Below are 15,591 nucleotides of genomic sequence, written 5' to 3' on the forward strand. Positions count from 1 at the left end.
CCTTCCAACTCCACAAGTTCTTGTGCTTTGGATTTTTTAATGAATGAGGCATACTGTATGATCCGACCCCTAAGAACCGCCTTAAGTGCCTCCCAAACCACGCGCACAGAGGATACTGAGGACTAATTGGTCTCCATATAAACGTTGATTTCAGTCTTTAACATTTGTTGGAAATCAGGATTTTGCAAAAGGGACATATTAAGGTGCCAACTATATGATTTCTTTCTTCTGTATATGGCAACACCTCTAAACTCACCAGAGCATGATCTGAGACTAAGATATTTCCAATTGAGCAATCAACAAAAGAGGAAATGAGGGACTTGGACCCCCCCCCCAAAAAAAAAATCTATTCTAGAATAAATCTTATGGACTGATGAAAAAAATGTATAGTCCCTACCAGATGGGTTCAAAAGTCTCCAAATATCTGTAAGACCAAGATTTTTACACATCCTGTGAAGAGTCAATGTTGCTCTAGGGGGTTTACACACTTTTGCTTCACTGTGATCAAGGACTGAGTCCATCAAAAGATTAAAGTCTCCTCCCAATATTATATCATGAGGGGTGCCAGCAGCTTGCAACATCCCTTCAAGATCTATAAAAAAGCCCTGATCATCAGCGTTAGGTGCGTAAATATTAGCCAAAATCAACCTTTGCCCTTGAATTTCAGTTAAAACTATAATGACTCTCCATAATTTATCTTTAGTCTGTTTGAGACATTTGAATTGTAGATGTTTATTAATCAGTATAATGACTCCCTTGCTCTTACTTGAGCCAGCACTAAAAAAAAACATGTCCACCCCATATCTTCCCAAATTTTTCAGCTTCCTGCGGGGAGAGATGCATTTCTTGAAGAAACACTATATCATATTTCTTACGTTTAAGAAAAGTAATAACCTTCCTTCTTTTTATGGGGTGCCCTAACCCATTTACATTCCATGTGGAGAGAGATAGTACACCCTATTAACATTTGACATTTTGATATAGAAGAAAAAATAAATTGTGTGTCAAAAACAAAATTATACAGACCACATTCCCCATTAGTGAAACAATTAAACCCCGAACTTCCCCCCGAACAAAACAAACAGAAAAAAGAAAAACGTGCGCATCAACCCCACGCACGAAAGCGCCAACCGGCGACAATCCCTCCAAACTCCATGAACGCCCATGAGCCCCCATGACAACTTTGCTATCGGATTGCACAATTTTGCCTCACAAATTTGTGAGGCAAAATTACATAACAGAAAATACTTTATAAAATAAACCCCAGCCAGTAGGAAGAATGAACACAAAGAACATGTAGATTCATTCACAGAACTGTCTCAAAGATGTGATCTTCCACAAAACAAATTCCAGCTGATATAAAACTGTTCAGATTCCTCGGACAGACAAACGAATGTTCAGTGAGCCGGCTGTTATGAGTTCAACAGATGACGTTGATCATTCCAATGTCCCATAAAAATACTCAACAAAACAAACTCCAGCCAGCAGGAGGAATAAGCATGAAGAACAAACAGATTAATCCACAGCTGTTCCAAAGGAGTGTTATTCAATAGAACAAGCTCCAGCCGCTAGGCGGAACCAATACAAAAAGAAACAACACCGGTATCCCGGTTCCCCGGATGGTCGAGTCAATTCACTTGGAGGCCGCATTAAAGTATATACCATGACTTACACAATCCGTCAGCTTTATAAAAGACATCCTTTGTGTGACCATGTAGATATTTTGCGGTCATCCGTAGTGTCCACTCTTAAACTGGCATTTGTCAATGCAAAAGTTTTTTTAAGGAAAGTGTTATTCACAAAACAAGCTCCAGCCCCTCGGTGGAGCCAATGCAGTTTACTCGCTCATTGATTCAATAAAAGACATTGCCTGATTTGGACATGTAAATACTTTGCGACCGACTTTCGTTTCTATTCTCAGTTTGGCTGGAAACATCAGAGCAAACAAGATCTTTTTCTGATGTAAGAGATACATTCCCTGAACCGATCGCGTTTCTCTCTTGTCGAGTTCGCAAAGTCCAGGAACAAGAAAATATTATGGTTCTTCCAAGAAAGCTTCCCTTTGCTCCTCGCCTGGCACAACACCAGATCTTTATCGGATGATCTCAGAAATCTGGCTAGAATCGATCGGGGCCTGTCTCCTCCACAGCAAATCTGCGAGCTGGGACTGTGAGCTCGCTCGATTTCCAGCTTGTGGCCTGTTATGTCGAGCAGACTCGGGAAAAGCTTGTCTAGAAATTTCACCATATCTCTGCCCTCCTCGTGCTCAAGAATTCCAACAATTTCAATGTTATTCCTGCGGCTTCTATTCTCAAGATCTTCAAGCTTTTCAAGAACACGTTCCAAATCAACTTTGGTCGCGGGCGGATTAGCGGTTAATTCCCTCTCCGAAGATTCCAGAAAATCGATTCGTCTCTCAACATCAGTCACTCTTGTAAACAACTCAGAGAATGTTATTTCCATCGCCGTAATCGATCGACTTATTACAGCGAGATCCTCCAAGTCAGCAAGAACCTTCGTCAACATCACCGACATGTTGGACAACTGACGCTGGATCTCCTCTCCCGCCGCGCCATCCAAATCGAGTCCCCGGTCTGTAAGCCTGTCGGGACTTTCATTCTGAACACGTAAGTGTCTTTTAATGTCTCCAGAGCCCGAGGATTTTGACTTCTTTACCATGTTTTGCCTCAAAGAGCAAATGTATAACTGGGTGTATCAAATTTCACCAAATTATAACATGAAAATAATCAAAAATTTAGCTAAATGCACAGAGCTCGTCACTCACACGTCTACTTCTTGCATGGCGTCATGTGACCTCCAAGTGTTAGCTTTTTAAATCTGTACAATATATGCAGACAAATCCCTTGATTTATGGTCCAATTTACTGTTTAATGCAAATTATAGTTTTGATGTTGGGTTCTGGTATGTGAATCTCAGAGACAGCTGACTGAAACATATTCTCAGAATTCGACTCTTGGGTTTGCATTTTTCTATAATAACATATACTGTAACTTGAGCCCTATATTTAAGGTTTCTTTTTTTTTTTTTTTTTTTTTTTTTTTTTTTGCACATGGATGATCCATACAACAGTCCCTCTTAAAAATATTAGGACACTTAAGCCACACTTCAAAATGTGTGAACTTTACTGCATTAGATATATCTGTATATCAATTACAAGTGGCATTTATTTTAAAGAAAGATTGCACACTTTTCAAACAAAACATTTCACCAAAATATATTTGTAAGATTTCAAAGGATTAAACAATAGATTTTCAGAACATTAAAATTAAATATAACAGAATGAATATTGTTATTGTTAATATAATTACAGTTTTTCTCAATCACTTTGGCTAATTTTTTGAAACAGTCTTAACATTCTCTAAGTGCAATTGTGCAACTGTTTTATGGGACATCACAACTCTATTGCAGTTATGCAAAATGTAGTAACTCACCCAAAACATTTAATTCATGCTTGGAAACCTAGTTATTGTGTCAGTAAATTCGCCAATGCCACCAAAATGAATGTTTTTAAAAAAAAATATATTTATTTATATATATATTATATATAAAAGAATATATAATAAACTACAAACATGCAGTGCTCCAACACAAAATGAAAGTATATGTGCCATAACATGTGCAATTTGCTTAAATGAATAAGAAATTCAAATCTGGTGTGAACAAGAAACTAACTGTTCAGAGATTAATTAGAAATTAATGTTTTGAAAAAAATAATTCTCATTTGAGAATTGAGCCAAAGCGATTGAGGAAAAACTGTAAGACGAAATGTATTTGGATACTTTCTGGTTGTCAAACATTAGTGGAACATGTTCATATGTTTATAGTGAATGTGATGAACTACAGCAGTGATTGCTCTGCTAGTACTCCTGTGTGAACCTGGGGGGTACTGAATTCATACATCCACTCAAAATCACCTTGACAACAGTTGACAGCTGAAAATTTCTAGCATCATTTGTTTGCTGATGGTTAGACAATCTAATTCAATGACATTCATTTTTAAGTGTGACTTAAGTGTCCAAATATTTTTGTGGCCACTGTAGATGTCTCTCTTTGCCCTCTCTCTTTTACCCACCTCCTAGCTGGCAGTTTCATCGTGTGTGATGCACTTTGTGCAGTTCAGTCCTCTGTGTGTGTATATGCATGTGTGTAAACTGTTGGTGTCAGCCTTCTGCGTTTGGGGAAAAAATCATGCAGGCAAGTTTCTACAGAATCAAGTCCCCTCACTGGCATATATAGGGTTTATGCACACAAAAGAGGGGATCATACTCCACAAACCCCCAGCACTGGTTGATTAAGGGAGGGGTGCACATGGACTCCCTGCTCCCCTGACACCTCAAGGTCATTGCTGACCTTGATCTAGTCCAAGAAGTTGAACTTTAACACTGACCTGCAATCAGCCCCTCAGCCAATCAAATTGAAATCTACTGAAAACCATTTTGCCAGAACAGAAGAAAACAAGAAAATTTGTGTCAGGAGATAAACATTTTTGTCTGCTATGCTTTCAGTCTGGCTATCCAGTGGCTGAAGCTGTAACTGCAGTCATGCGTATCTTCGCGTGATGCGCTGCACAAGCACTAGACATAAGGAAACATTATACGAATTAAACATTTGAATGGATGTGATGTAAAAAGCAGAGTGAGCCCTATATCTGTTTATAGATAGAAAGACAGACAGATGGATGGATGGACGGATGGACAGACAGACAGACATACGGATGGATGATAGACAGGCAGACAGACAGACAGATGATAGCTGGATGGATAGACAGACAGATAGATAGATAAACAGACAGACAGATGATAGATGGATGGATAGACAGATAGATAGATAGACAGACAGACAGATGATGGATGGATGGATGGATGGATAGACAGACAGATGATAGATGGATGGATAGACAGATAGATAGATAGACAGACAGACAGACAGACAGACAGATGATGGATGGATGGCTGGATAGACAGACAGACGGATGGATGGATAGAGAGATAGATAGATAGATAAATTAAAAAAAGTTTTAACAAAACTTAGCAATTTTATCTATTTAATATGAATTAGACTGAAATAAAGATTTGTTGGAGTACAAGAATTCATGCCCAGTTTAAAGGTCAATAAAAGGTCCTCATTGCATGTTTAGCTCAACATGTCATACAGGCCACTTAAAAGAGCCATCTAGCATTGCAGCATTATAACAGGAGTCATGGCAACTGAATCAGGCCAAATGGTGTCACCATGGTAATGATCACAGTACTTCACATGTTGGATGATGAAAGGAGAGAAATGGAGGATAATAAATGCATGTGTGCTGTGTTTTTATTGGTTTATAATTTAAGAATGATGTCACCAAAGCACAAATTGTAAGAGGTAACAATGATAAAGCTCTAATGATAATAAAAATAAATAAATAAATAAAATAATTGCAAGTCTCTCCAAAACCTCAAAGACCATCATTTATACCCTAAGTGCATGTCAGTCAACAGAACCAAGAATTTACTCCACAGAGCCAGTGCATCAAGCAACATGTTGCATGTAGATAGGAGAGGATGCTGCCTTTGGTGGTTGTTGTACAGAATTAACCTTCACAAGTCCAATTGAAGTCGATGTTTATTATACATGCTGTGTGGATATCTCACGGCAACCAGCTGTGAAGGTTTATCAGTGTGCGAGTGCTCATAAGCAGCATTTTCCGGGACAAAGGGAGGGGGTGATCCCTTTGTGCCTGGGCCTCCTGTGGTCTCCTCCACTGGAATTAATTAGTCTCTTTCTGATAGAAGACACCCTTCCATCCCAAATTCATGCCCTCACAACACACACACAAACAGGGCATACACACACAAATATCAAGAGTGACATACAGAGTGACTGAAGGATTATAAAACATCCTGGAATGGGAATCAGACAGGTAAGGATGAATATAGCACATTCATTGACTGAAGGATTTTGTTTAAATCGATTCAGTTGCATTTAGCATCCAGTTTCTGTGAATCATCAGGGTTTAGTGCGAATTAATGGCTTTTAAGTAACTTGAAAGTTTTGGTAACATCTATGTAGTTTTTGGTAGTGGAGAAATTGTGTCAATAGATTTCAATAATGTCTTTCCAGATAAAAATGTTCTCCTCTTAAATAGGAGGATAAATGCATTTTTACTAAGATAAATACATGTATTTTATTGTGAACTGATTCCAAATATTATTTTTATATTTTTTTTCTTTCTTTTTGTACTAGTTGTCTGTCAGCAGTACCTCTGAGTCATTTAGCTTCTCTGAATCATGTAAAATAGATAATGTAAGTTTCAATGATAATTTGTCTATAACAAATTATATTTTGTGTTGAGATACATTGTATGAAGTTTAGCAAAAGTGTTCACATTAAGATATTTTTATTGCCTTAAAGTTTGACTTTAGACTTAAATTTAGACTAGTCTGGATTAGACTCAAATTTAGTTATAGTTCAGTAAGAACTTTAAATCACTATCATCATATAAAAGAATGATTCACCATTTATTTTGTAATATTTTGAAATGAAAGACTTTACAGCCACACTTGAGAATGCACATTATTAAAAAAAAAAAAATGTTTTTAGGTATTATTTATATATATGGGTACAAATTGTTTGGTTGTTATTAATGGAGTTCAAGCATCCCTAAATGGTATCACAGGTTTTTCCATCCATTTTCATTATTTTTCTCTTTCTCTCTCTCTCTCACTCACACACAACAGGAGCTGAGGAGCCGTCAGTTTTGGCAGGGGATTCTGGCAGAGATCCTGGGTTCCCTGGTCTTTGTGTCTGCCGTGTTGGGCTCTTTAGTGCCGGGGCCGGACGGGGTCTCCCCAGGGCCCATCTACCCAGCACTGGCTGCTGGTATGGCAACTGTGGTTCTGGGATATTGCTTTGGTGAAATCAGTGGGGCTCAGGTAAAGAACTATGATTTATCTGCAAGTTTTTTATTACTGTGGTTCAACTGGCAAAGCATGGCACTAACAGCAGCAAGGTCATGGGTTCAATATCCAGGGAACACACAAACTGAAAAATATAAGTTGCTTTCAAACATCTTGCTAAATGAATAAATGAAAATGTAACTTTATAGGTATTTTGCTGTAAATTAAAAGAACAGGCTCTAACACCTGTGAAACAGTGTTTATGTTTCATTTGGCAGATGCTTAAAAGCGACTTACAATGCACTTGAGATACGTATTTTATCCGTTTGTGTGTTCTCTGGGAATCAAAACTGACTTTAGCAAGTAAATATATTGAGTAAGAGTATTTGAGAATGTTTTGTCAATTTCTTTAATGCTTTTTTCTTGTTTACAGGTAAATCCTGCAATAACTGTGGCACTTTTGGCGACACGGAAGGTAGATGTCTTGAGGGCTGTAGTTTATCTGGTAGCCCAGTGTTTGGGGGGCATCCTCTCAACTGGGATACTCTACCTCACCCTGCCCCTGAAGTCCACTGCACAGAACTACATCAACAAGGTATAGTTGAAGAATGACAGAGAAGGGATTAGTTGGTTTTAAAGGGCATTGAGTTTAAACCAACTCACATGTCCTACTTGATTTCACCAATATTCTTAGGGTTAGACTTAAGAGTTGGGGTTTGAACAACATTCTGACCCACCTTCCCCCCGATTTTAGGATGTACAGTAGTTTATGGTTAGTGCTAGGTTGGGGTTGGGGACAAGGCCGCGGGAACGGATTTTGAACAGGGGGTGCTGCGGCATCCCCAGCACCCCTATTTCCCACGACTATGGTTGGGGAAAGAGTTGGGACTATGTTTGTTGGACAGGAATCTTGTTCTATGACCAAAAACAGATGTTGATCCTGGAACACTTCCTACTTAGCAAAACTGTAGTTACCTTCAAACCTCATTTTAATCTGAAAATGTAGCCAAGTGGAGAAATGTAATGTAATTTAACTCTGGTCATAAATTGGACGTGGCCACTTTAAGAGTTTTGCGACGCCCGCTGTGTTACACACATGTGTGATGTTAGAGAGCTCCCGATTTTGTTCATCCTTTGAGAATTCTTTGGGATGCATATGGATTGTACGTATAGAGGTTGACCACATTTGTGCACACGTGCCAGGGTATGTAAATTTAGTATTAATCATATCTTATTGAATGATTTATGGCCCAGAGTGTTTTCCAAACAACTGTAATATGTGTTATAGTATGTGAAAACGTGTAATGAGAATTCTATTGTTTTAAACTGCAATACATATCCTTAGAAACAAAATCTGGTTAAAAATAAGTAAAATACTGTGAGTGATTTAAGCATGTGTTAAATGCATAAAATACTGTGAGTGATTTGAGCAAGTGCTTAAATGCATAAAATGCTGTGAATGATATAAGCATGTATTAAGGTGATGTATGCCGAAGCAAATGGGTAGGCTAATGCTCTGTTTGTGTTTTCTTTTGACATTAGCCTCTACCGCATTTCATTTGTTGTATTTCATTGAACCATATTTCAGTTTCTGTATTTTCTTTATTTTTTAAATACAATATGGCCCCATCGACTGCTGTTTTTTCAAACAGCCGTCAGAATAAAACCCCAAAAAGATTAATGGAATGATAATCAATGGGTCTGTGTTAAGATTATACTCTTTAGTGATGTTTTTACAATTATTGGATATTTACCATTTCATACTGTTGAGATTCAACATGACATACTCAATGTTATCACCAATTACAATGTAATTCTATTTCCTTCTTTGCAGGTCCCTGTGGAAATGAATGCAGGCCAAGCTCTTGGGATGGAGATGCTAGCCACGTTTGTCCTGGGTTTCACTGTATTCTCTGTGGAAGATCAACGCAGGAGGGAAAGCAGTGAACCCGGAAACTTGGCCATTGGGTTTGCCGTAACCACTGCAATATTCATTGCTGTAAGTGTGTGCAAATGTGTATGTTTACTGTATATTTACTGGTACAACAATGACAAATAATGTGTAGTTTGATGTAATGTGTGCTTCCATAACAAACTGCTGGATAATAGTGTAGCCTGAAGCCTTGATTCTGGCCTTTATAATGGGACGGTAAAACTGTTGACAAGCTATTTTCATGAACACTCTCTTTCAATGCTTTTGTTCACTGTTATATTATTAGAATTATTAGGTTATTTTGATTGGCAGAATCAAATGCAGTTTGCATTTACATTTATTTGTAGACACTTTCACCCAAACTGACTTACATTTTATCAGTACATTGGACCTTCCTTGGAAATCAAGAATGTAACTTTTTTTTTTGCTAGTGCCATTCTCAAGAACATTAAAGATAAAGGAACACTCAATCCAGTAATCTTTTGTCAACAATTTTTAATTCTACTTTAGTTACATAACTTTTTTTTTTTTTTTCATATAATTTTCCCATTATTTTGTCCTCCCTTTGCATATATCATAGTAAATATAGCTAAAAATGTTTGTGTGTGTGGATTCAGGGAAGATTTTCAGGTGCTAGCCTGAACCCAGCTCGCTCTCTTGGTCCTGCCATAATACTTGGATACTGGGAACACCACTGGGTAAGCTACGCAATACAATTATTATCAGTTCTGTTGACAAGCAGTTCTTTCTCAAAATAGCTTGGTTAACTAGTCAAATCTATCTAAAGAAGGGAGAAAATGGGGGGCCTGGATAGCTCAACGAGTATTGACGCTGACTACCACCCCTGAGGCCGGTTGCACCAGCTGCAAGTTTAAAATTAGACTAGTTGTGGCGTAAATGGGCACTAAGTCACAATTTACGCACTACTAAATATTTGAGCATTGCACCATTAAATTTACGTAACCCTATGTATAAACTAAATATTTACGGCAGACTTCAACCAGGCATAACGGATGGAATAAAAAAGCAGACTGATATTTTATGACATCAATGAGCTCATGTTTTGCGTGACAGGCATCAATCATTTCGACATACAGTGCATCCAGGAATGTATTCACAGTGCTTCACTTTTTCCACATTTTGTTATGTTACAGCCTTATTCCAAAATGGATTAAATTCTTTTTTTTCCTCAAAATTCTACAAACAATACCCCATAATGACAACGTGAAAGAAGTTTGTTTGAAATCTTTGCAAATTTATTAAAAATAAAAAACGGAAAAAAAAGAAAAAAAAATTCAAATGTACATAAGTATTCACAGCCTTTGCCATGACACTCCAAATTGTGCTCAGGTGCATCCTGTTTCCACTGATCATCCTTGAGATGTTTCTACAACTTGATTGGAGTCCATCTGTGGTAAATTCAGTTGATTGGACATGATTTGGAAAGGCACACACCTGTCTATATAAGGTCCCACAGTTAACAGTGCATGTCAGAGCACAAACCAAGTCATGAAGTCCAAGGAATTGTCTGTAGACCTCCGAGACAGGATTGTATCAAGGCACAGATCTGGGGAAGGGTACAGAAAAATTGCTGCAGCATTGAAGGTCCCAATGAGCACAGTGGCCTCCATCATCCGTAAATGGAAGAAGTGTGGAACCACCAGGACTCTTCCTAGAGCTGACCGCCCGGCTAAACTGAGCGATCGGGGGAGAAGGGCCTTAGTCAGGGAGGTGACCAAGAACCCGATGGTCACTCTGACAGAGCTCCAGCGTTTCTCTGTGGAGAGAGGAGAAACTTCCAGAAGAACAACCATCTCTACAGCACTCCATCAATCAGGCCTGTATGGTAGAGTGGCCATACCGAAGCCACTCCTCAGTAAAAGGCACATGACAGCCCACCTGGAGTTTGCCAAAAGGCACCTGAAGGACTCTCAGACCATGAGAAACAAAGATTGAACTCTTTGGCCTGAATGGCAAGCATCATGTCTGGAGGAACCCAGGCACCGCTCATCACCTGGCCAATACCATCCCTACAGTGAAGCATGGTGGTGGCAGCATCATGCTGTGGGGATGTTTTTCAGTGGCAGGAACTGAGAGACTAGGCAGGATCGAGGGAAAGATGAATGCAGCAATGTACAGAGACATCCTTGATAAAAAACCTGCTCCAGAGCGCTCTGGACCTCAGACTGGGGCGAAGGTTCATCTTCCAACAGGACAACGACCCTAAGCACACAGCCAAGATAACAAAGGAGTGGCTCCGGGACAACTCTGTGAATGTCCTTGTGTGGCCCAGCCAGAGCCCAGACTTGAACCCGATTGAACATCTCTGGAAAGATCTGAAAATGGCTGTGCACCGACGCTCCCCATCCAACCTGATGGAGCTTGAGAGGTCCTGCAAAGAAGAATGGGAGAAACTGCCCAAAAATAGGTGTGCCAAGCTTGTAGCATCATACTCAAAAAGACTTGAGGCTGTAATTGGTGCCAAAGGTGCTTCAACAAAGTATTGAGCAAAGGCTGTGAATACTTATTTTATTTATTTTTTGAATAAATTTGCAAAGATTTCAAACAAACTTCTTTCACGTTGTCATTATGGGGTATTGTTTGTAGAATTGAGGAAAATAATGAATTTAATCCATTTTGGAATAAGGCTGTAACATAAAATGTGGAAAAAGTGAAGCGCTGTGAATACTTTCCGGATGCACTGTACATTATGATGTTGACATTTATGAGAGAGAGAGAAAAAAAAAACTTTTAAGTGGCTCTTCAGCATGAAACCGAATTAACAGTGCAGTTTTCAGGATGCGTCGGCCGGTGTCAACACATTCAAAATATATATATAGGATATTAAAATGTATTTTTCCAGCCTGTTGTATTAGTATTTATTTATCACCCCTCATTTATTTTAGATACAGTTCCTATATATTGTTATTTACACAGGGCAAATATACTATTTATCAAATATACTTTTTTTACGAATCGTATTTTAATGGGGATATAATTTATTACAGCTGACAGTTACGTGAGCAAACAAGGTTTGAACATCAACTGTAACAAGATCAAACTGAAATTCACGGCTTTTTAACACTTCTGAGCACAAATTTCAAGGCTGTTTATTGGATCAATACAGGTCAACATCATATTATGCGACTATGCATTACATTACGGAGAGCTTACGACCTACTAGTTAAGTCTTGCCTTAAGAACAGGTGGTGCAACCAAATTCAACTCTGACTTAGTTACAAACTAACTAGTAGTTACTAAGCCCTTTGTGTGAACTTTACGTCCTAACTTACTTCAGAACTTATGCACAGCTAGTGCAACCCTATCCTAGAGTCCAATCCAGGAGATGCTGAGTGACTCCAGCCAGGTCTCCTAAGCAACCAAATTGGCCCGGTTGCTAGGGAGGATAAAGTCAAATGGGGTAACCTCCTCGTGGTCGCTATAATGTGTGGTTTTTGCTCTTGGTGGGGCTCATGGTGAGATGTGCGTGGATGCCATGGAGAACAGCGTGGGCCTCCACACGCGCTATGTCTCCGTGGTAACGCACTTAACAAGCCATGTGATAAGATGCGCATATTGACGGTCTCAGACACGGAGGCAACTGAGATTCGTCCTCCGCCACCCGGATTGAGGCGAGTCACTATGCCACCACGAGGACTTAGAGCGCATTGGGAACTGGGCATTCCAAATTGGGGAGAAAATATTAAAAAATAATAATAATAATAATAAAAAAAAGGAGAATATGAAAAACTTTTATTTGTAATTTCTAAATTTCTTAACATAATTAGTACTTGAACAATGGACTGCTAGAACACAAATAATAGGGCTTTTCAAACTGCCCTTAACACTGGGCTTATATCTCTTTTAACCCAGGGTTAAGGCCACTTTTAACCCCAGATTAAACAACATTTCCCTATTGTAATTTTGAAAGGGGGTGATGTTTACCCTGGGTTAACATCTCTTTTAACCCTGGGTTAAGAATCATTTCACACTTGTAATTTTGAAACGGGGTGATGTTAAAGAAATGTTCCAGGTTCAATACAAGTTAAGATCAATCAACATCATTTGTGGCATATTATTGATTACCACAAAAAATGTATTTAGATTCGATCCTCCTTTAAAAAAAAAAGCAAAAATCGAGGTTGCAGTGGGACCAATTTTTGAATGTTAATACACTCACCATTTCAAAAGTATAGCCACAAGACAAAGGATATCGTGCAGGTGTATAAACATGATTTTAGTATGGTAAAATCACTTAATAACCTTTTCTGTGTAAAGTTCTAGCCAATTTTAAGTTAAACAACTTTACAGCTCAAATAATACATGAGTTTTAACAGAAGAATTAATGTAAGTGCTTTTATAAAGTTATAAGCTTCACATTTCTGCTTTTAAACCCTCCAAAAATGATCTCCATTCACTTCCATTGTAAGTGCCTCACTGTAACTTCGATTTTTGCTTTTTTTTTTTAAAGGAGGGACGAGCCTAAATTAATTTGTGTGGTAATCAACATTATGCCACAAATGCTGTCGATTGAGCTTAACTTTTATTGAACCCGGAACATTCCTTTAACCCAGGGTTAAGGCCACTTTTAGCCCCAAGTTAAGCAACGTTTTACTCTGGTAATTTTGAAAGGGGGTGATGTTAACCCTGCATTGTGGTGACAAAGATATACAGTGTGAAATGTCAAGAGACAACCAATCATAAAATGCCTCGGTGCTGACCTCTCTAAATATTCATGTGCTTTGTAGTCACAGAAACTTTCACATGCTATTTAGTTTCAACGTCTGAGAGAATGTTGAACACTGATGGCAATAAATGGAGTGATGAAGAGACAGTATTAATTTTTACATGTGTATTTGTTGTATGTTTCCTCAGATAAGCAGTTATTTACACAGGCCACGAGCCTGTTGCATTCTTTGTTCCTCCAATCAATGTTACTGACCTCATAAATACGTGAATACGAGTTAACCCAGGGTTTACAAATATACAGTGTGGAACCTCAGAACATGAATATCCAGGATTAATTACTTACCCAGGGTAAAGTATAAATAGTGTAAAACATGAAACAATATAACCCAGGATTACATTTAACCAAGATTAATAATGAAACTTGTTTAACAATTTCAAGTGTGAAAAGCCCTTATGAGATTAATCTTTTTATGAAGAGTTAAGATTTATGTTATGCTTGCACTATGCTTTCAACCATGTAGTAGAAAATGTCAATCTTTTTACTTAGCTATTCTCTCTTTTTCAGGTGTACTGGATTGGGCCAATTTTAGGTGCAGTTATGGCTGGAGTATCTCATGAGTTTATCTTTGCACCCAGCGCATCCAGGCAAAAGTTGGTGGCTTGTTTGACCTGTAAGGACATTGAGATAGTGGAGACAGCCAGTGTGTCTCGATCTTCCCTGTCCACTGTCACACAGAGCGCCATGAGAAACAAACAAAGCAACAAACTGGAGCACAGCTAAACTCAAGATAGGGCGGGCGGTAAGCAGTGTTCTGAGAGTTTTATAGACCATCACAGCAAGTAGTTTAAAATTAGGCCTTACAAGCACACTGAACCAAACCTCTCCATCTGAATAAGAATTCCGGTTGGATTTACACTGACAGAGGATTAGAAATTTACACTGTGTACTTTTGGCACTGCAGTTCAGCACTATCTCTGCTCTACAGAAGGACTGCCAGTGTTTGGGAGTAACTAAAAGTAGCGACACTGCTAACTAAACTACAATTTTTCAGTAGCGTGACAGTAGCTGTTCCTGTAAATGAATCTGTTTAAAAATAATGTCAAAATTGCTTTATAAGTGCTTAACATGCTTGAGCATCCTGGGTTAAAAATGACATTAACCCTGGGATAAGCGGAGTGTGAAAGCCTATGAGAGGACATTCTGATGTGACAAGGAGCGTGTTAACATGCACATTCTAACACTGATTGTGCTTAATGAGCAAACAAAAACCAATCTTCAAACGTGCGTTGCATGTGAACACTTTTCCATCCGTTCTTATGGGCTTATTCAATGTGTGTAAGGGTTGTGAGCATGACTGTTTTTGTTTTAATGTCAAAAGCAGAGAATAACCCATTGATTTTAAATCAGTGAGCACTGTTCACTAATCAGGGTTTCTAACCAGCAAAGAGAATCAAAATCAAATATTTTCATAATCTTTCACTAAAGGTTTCTGACAATTTTGTTTTCATAGTAGAATTTTCTATTGTTGACCAGAAGCAATTTACACTTTGAAGTACTCTAGTTTTGAACTACCTTAAACTGTCTATGAACAATGAATGACGTATTTGTACATAACCTTCATGGATAGTTATAAAAGTGCCAAGCTTGCTGTTTTAGTTCAATAATATTTAACCACTTCTTCCCACTATTAACCAAATAACTGCAGAATTACATTGTGAATGTCACAGCTTTAACCTATCAACAATAGTTTAAAGTGTTTTAAAGCTTTTGAAGTGTTACATGTGTGTTTGCCAACAGTAAGTGTCATATCTTCATATTAGTTCAATTATTTATGGTGTTGCAAAAACTATAATTGTTTTCTTTTTTGTCTCATATACATAAGTACATTTGTTTACTTTGTGATTCGGAGCGAAAATTCAGTTTTAAGTGAATGTGTAAATGGTTCTTAAGCTCTTCCTGCACTTAAGTAACATCAAAATGTAATCTTGTGTATAGTATATCAAATAAGAATATGAATATACTAGCACATGTACAACAACCTATGCTTTTACATTTCCTTGCATGCACTA

At 38.2% G+C, this 15,591-nt stretch overlaps 1 protein-coding gene across 1 annotated transcript; it reads left to right on the forward strand.

The window, feature by feature from the left end:
• The first annotated feature begins 5,908 nt into the window (after positions 1–5,908).
• LOC127419261 (aquaporin-4-like) lies at positions 5,909–15,549 on the forward strand. The gene is made up of 6 exons (XM_051660525.1): positions 5,909–5,923; positions 6,741–6,935; positions 7,333–7,494; positions 8,734–8,898; positions 9,450–9,530; positions 14,087–15,549. Exons 1-6 carry the CDS (start codon positions 5,909–5,911, stop codon positions 14,300–14,302), a joined length of 834 nt encoding a protein of 277 aa, XP_051516485.1. The 3' UTR covers positions 14,303–15,549.
• The last annotated feature ends 42 nt before the right edge of the window (positions 15,550–15,591 follow it).

Source organism: Myxocyprinus asiaticus, chromosome 28, assembly GCF_019703515.2.
Source record: "Myxocyprinus asiaticus isolate MX2 ecotype Aquarium Trade chromosome 28, UBuf_Myxa_2, whole genome shotgun sequence".
Taxonomy (NCBI): domain Eukaryota; kingdom Metazoa; phylum Chordata; class Actinopteri; order Cypriniformes; family Catostomidae; genus Myxocyprinus; species Myxocyprinus asiaticus.

Bases quoted from the DNA above. Each gene is read 5' to 3' on its own strand.
- LOC127419261 (XM_051660525.1), top strand. The intron at 6,936-7,332 runs GTAAAGAACTAT...TCTTGTTTACAG, and splicing joins GTGAAATCAGTGGGGCTCAG to GTAAATCCTGCAATAACTGT. The intron at 8,899-9,449 runs GTAAGTGTGTGC...GTGTGGATTCAG, and splicing joins CCACTGCAATATTCATTGCT to GGAAGATTTTCAGGTGCTAG.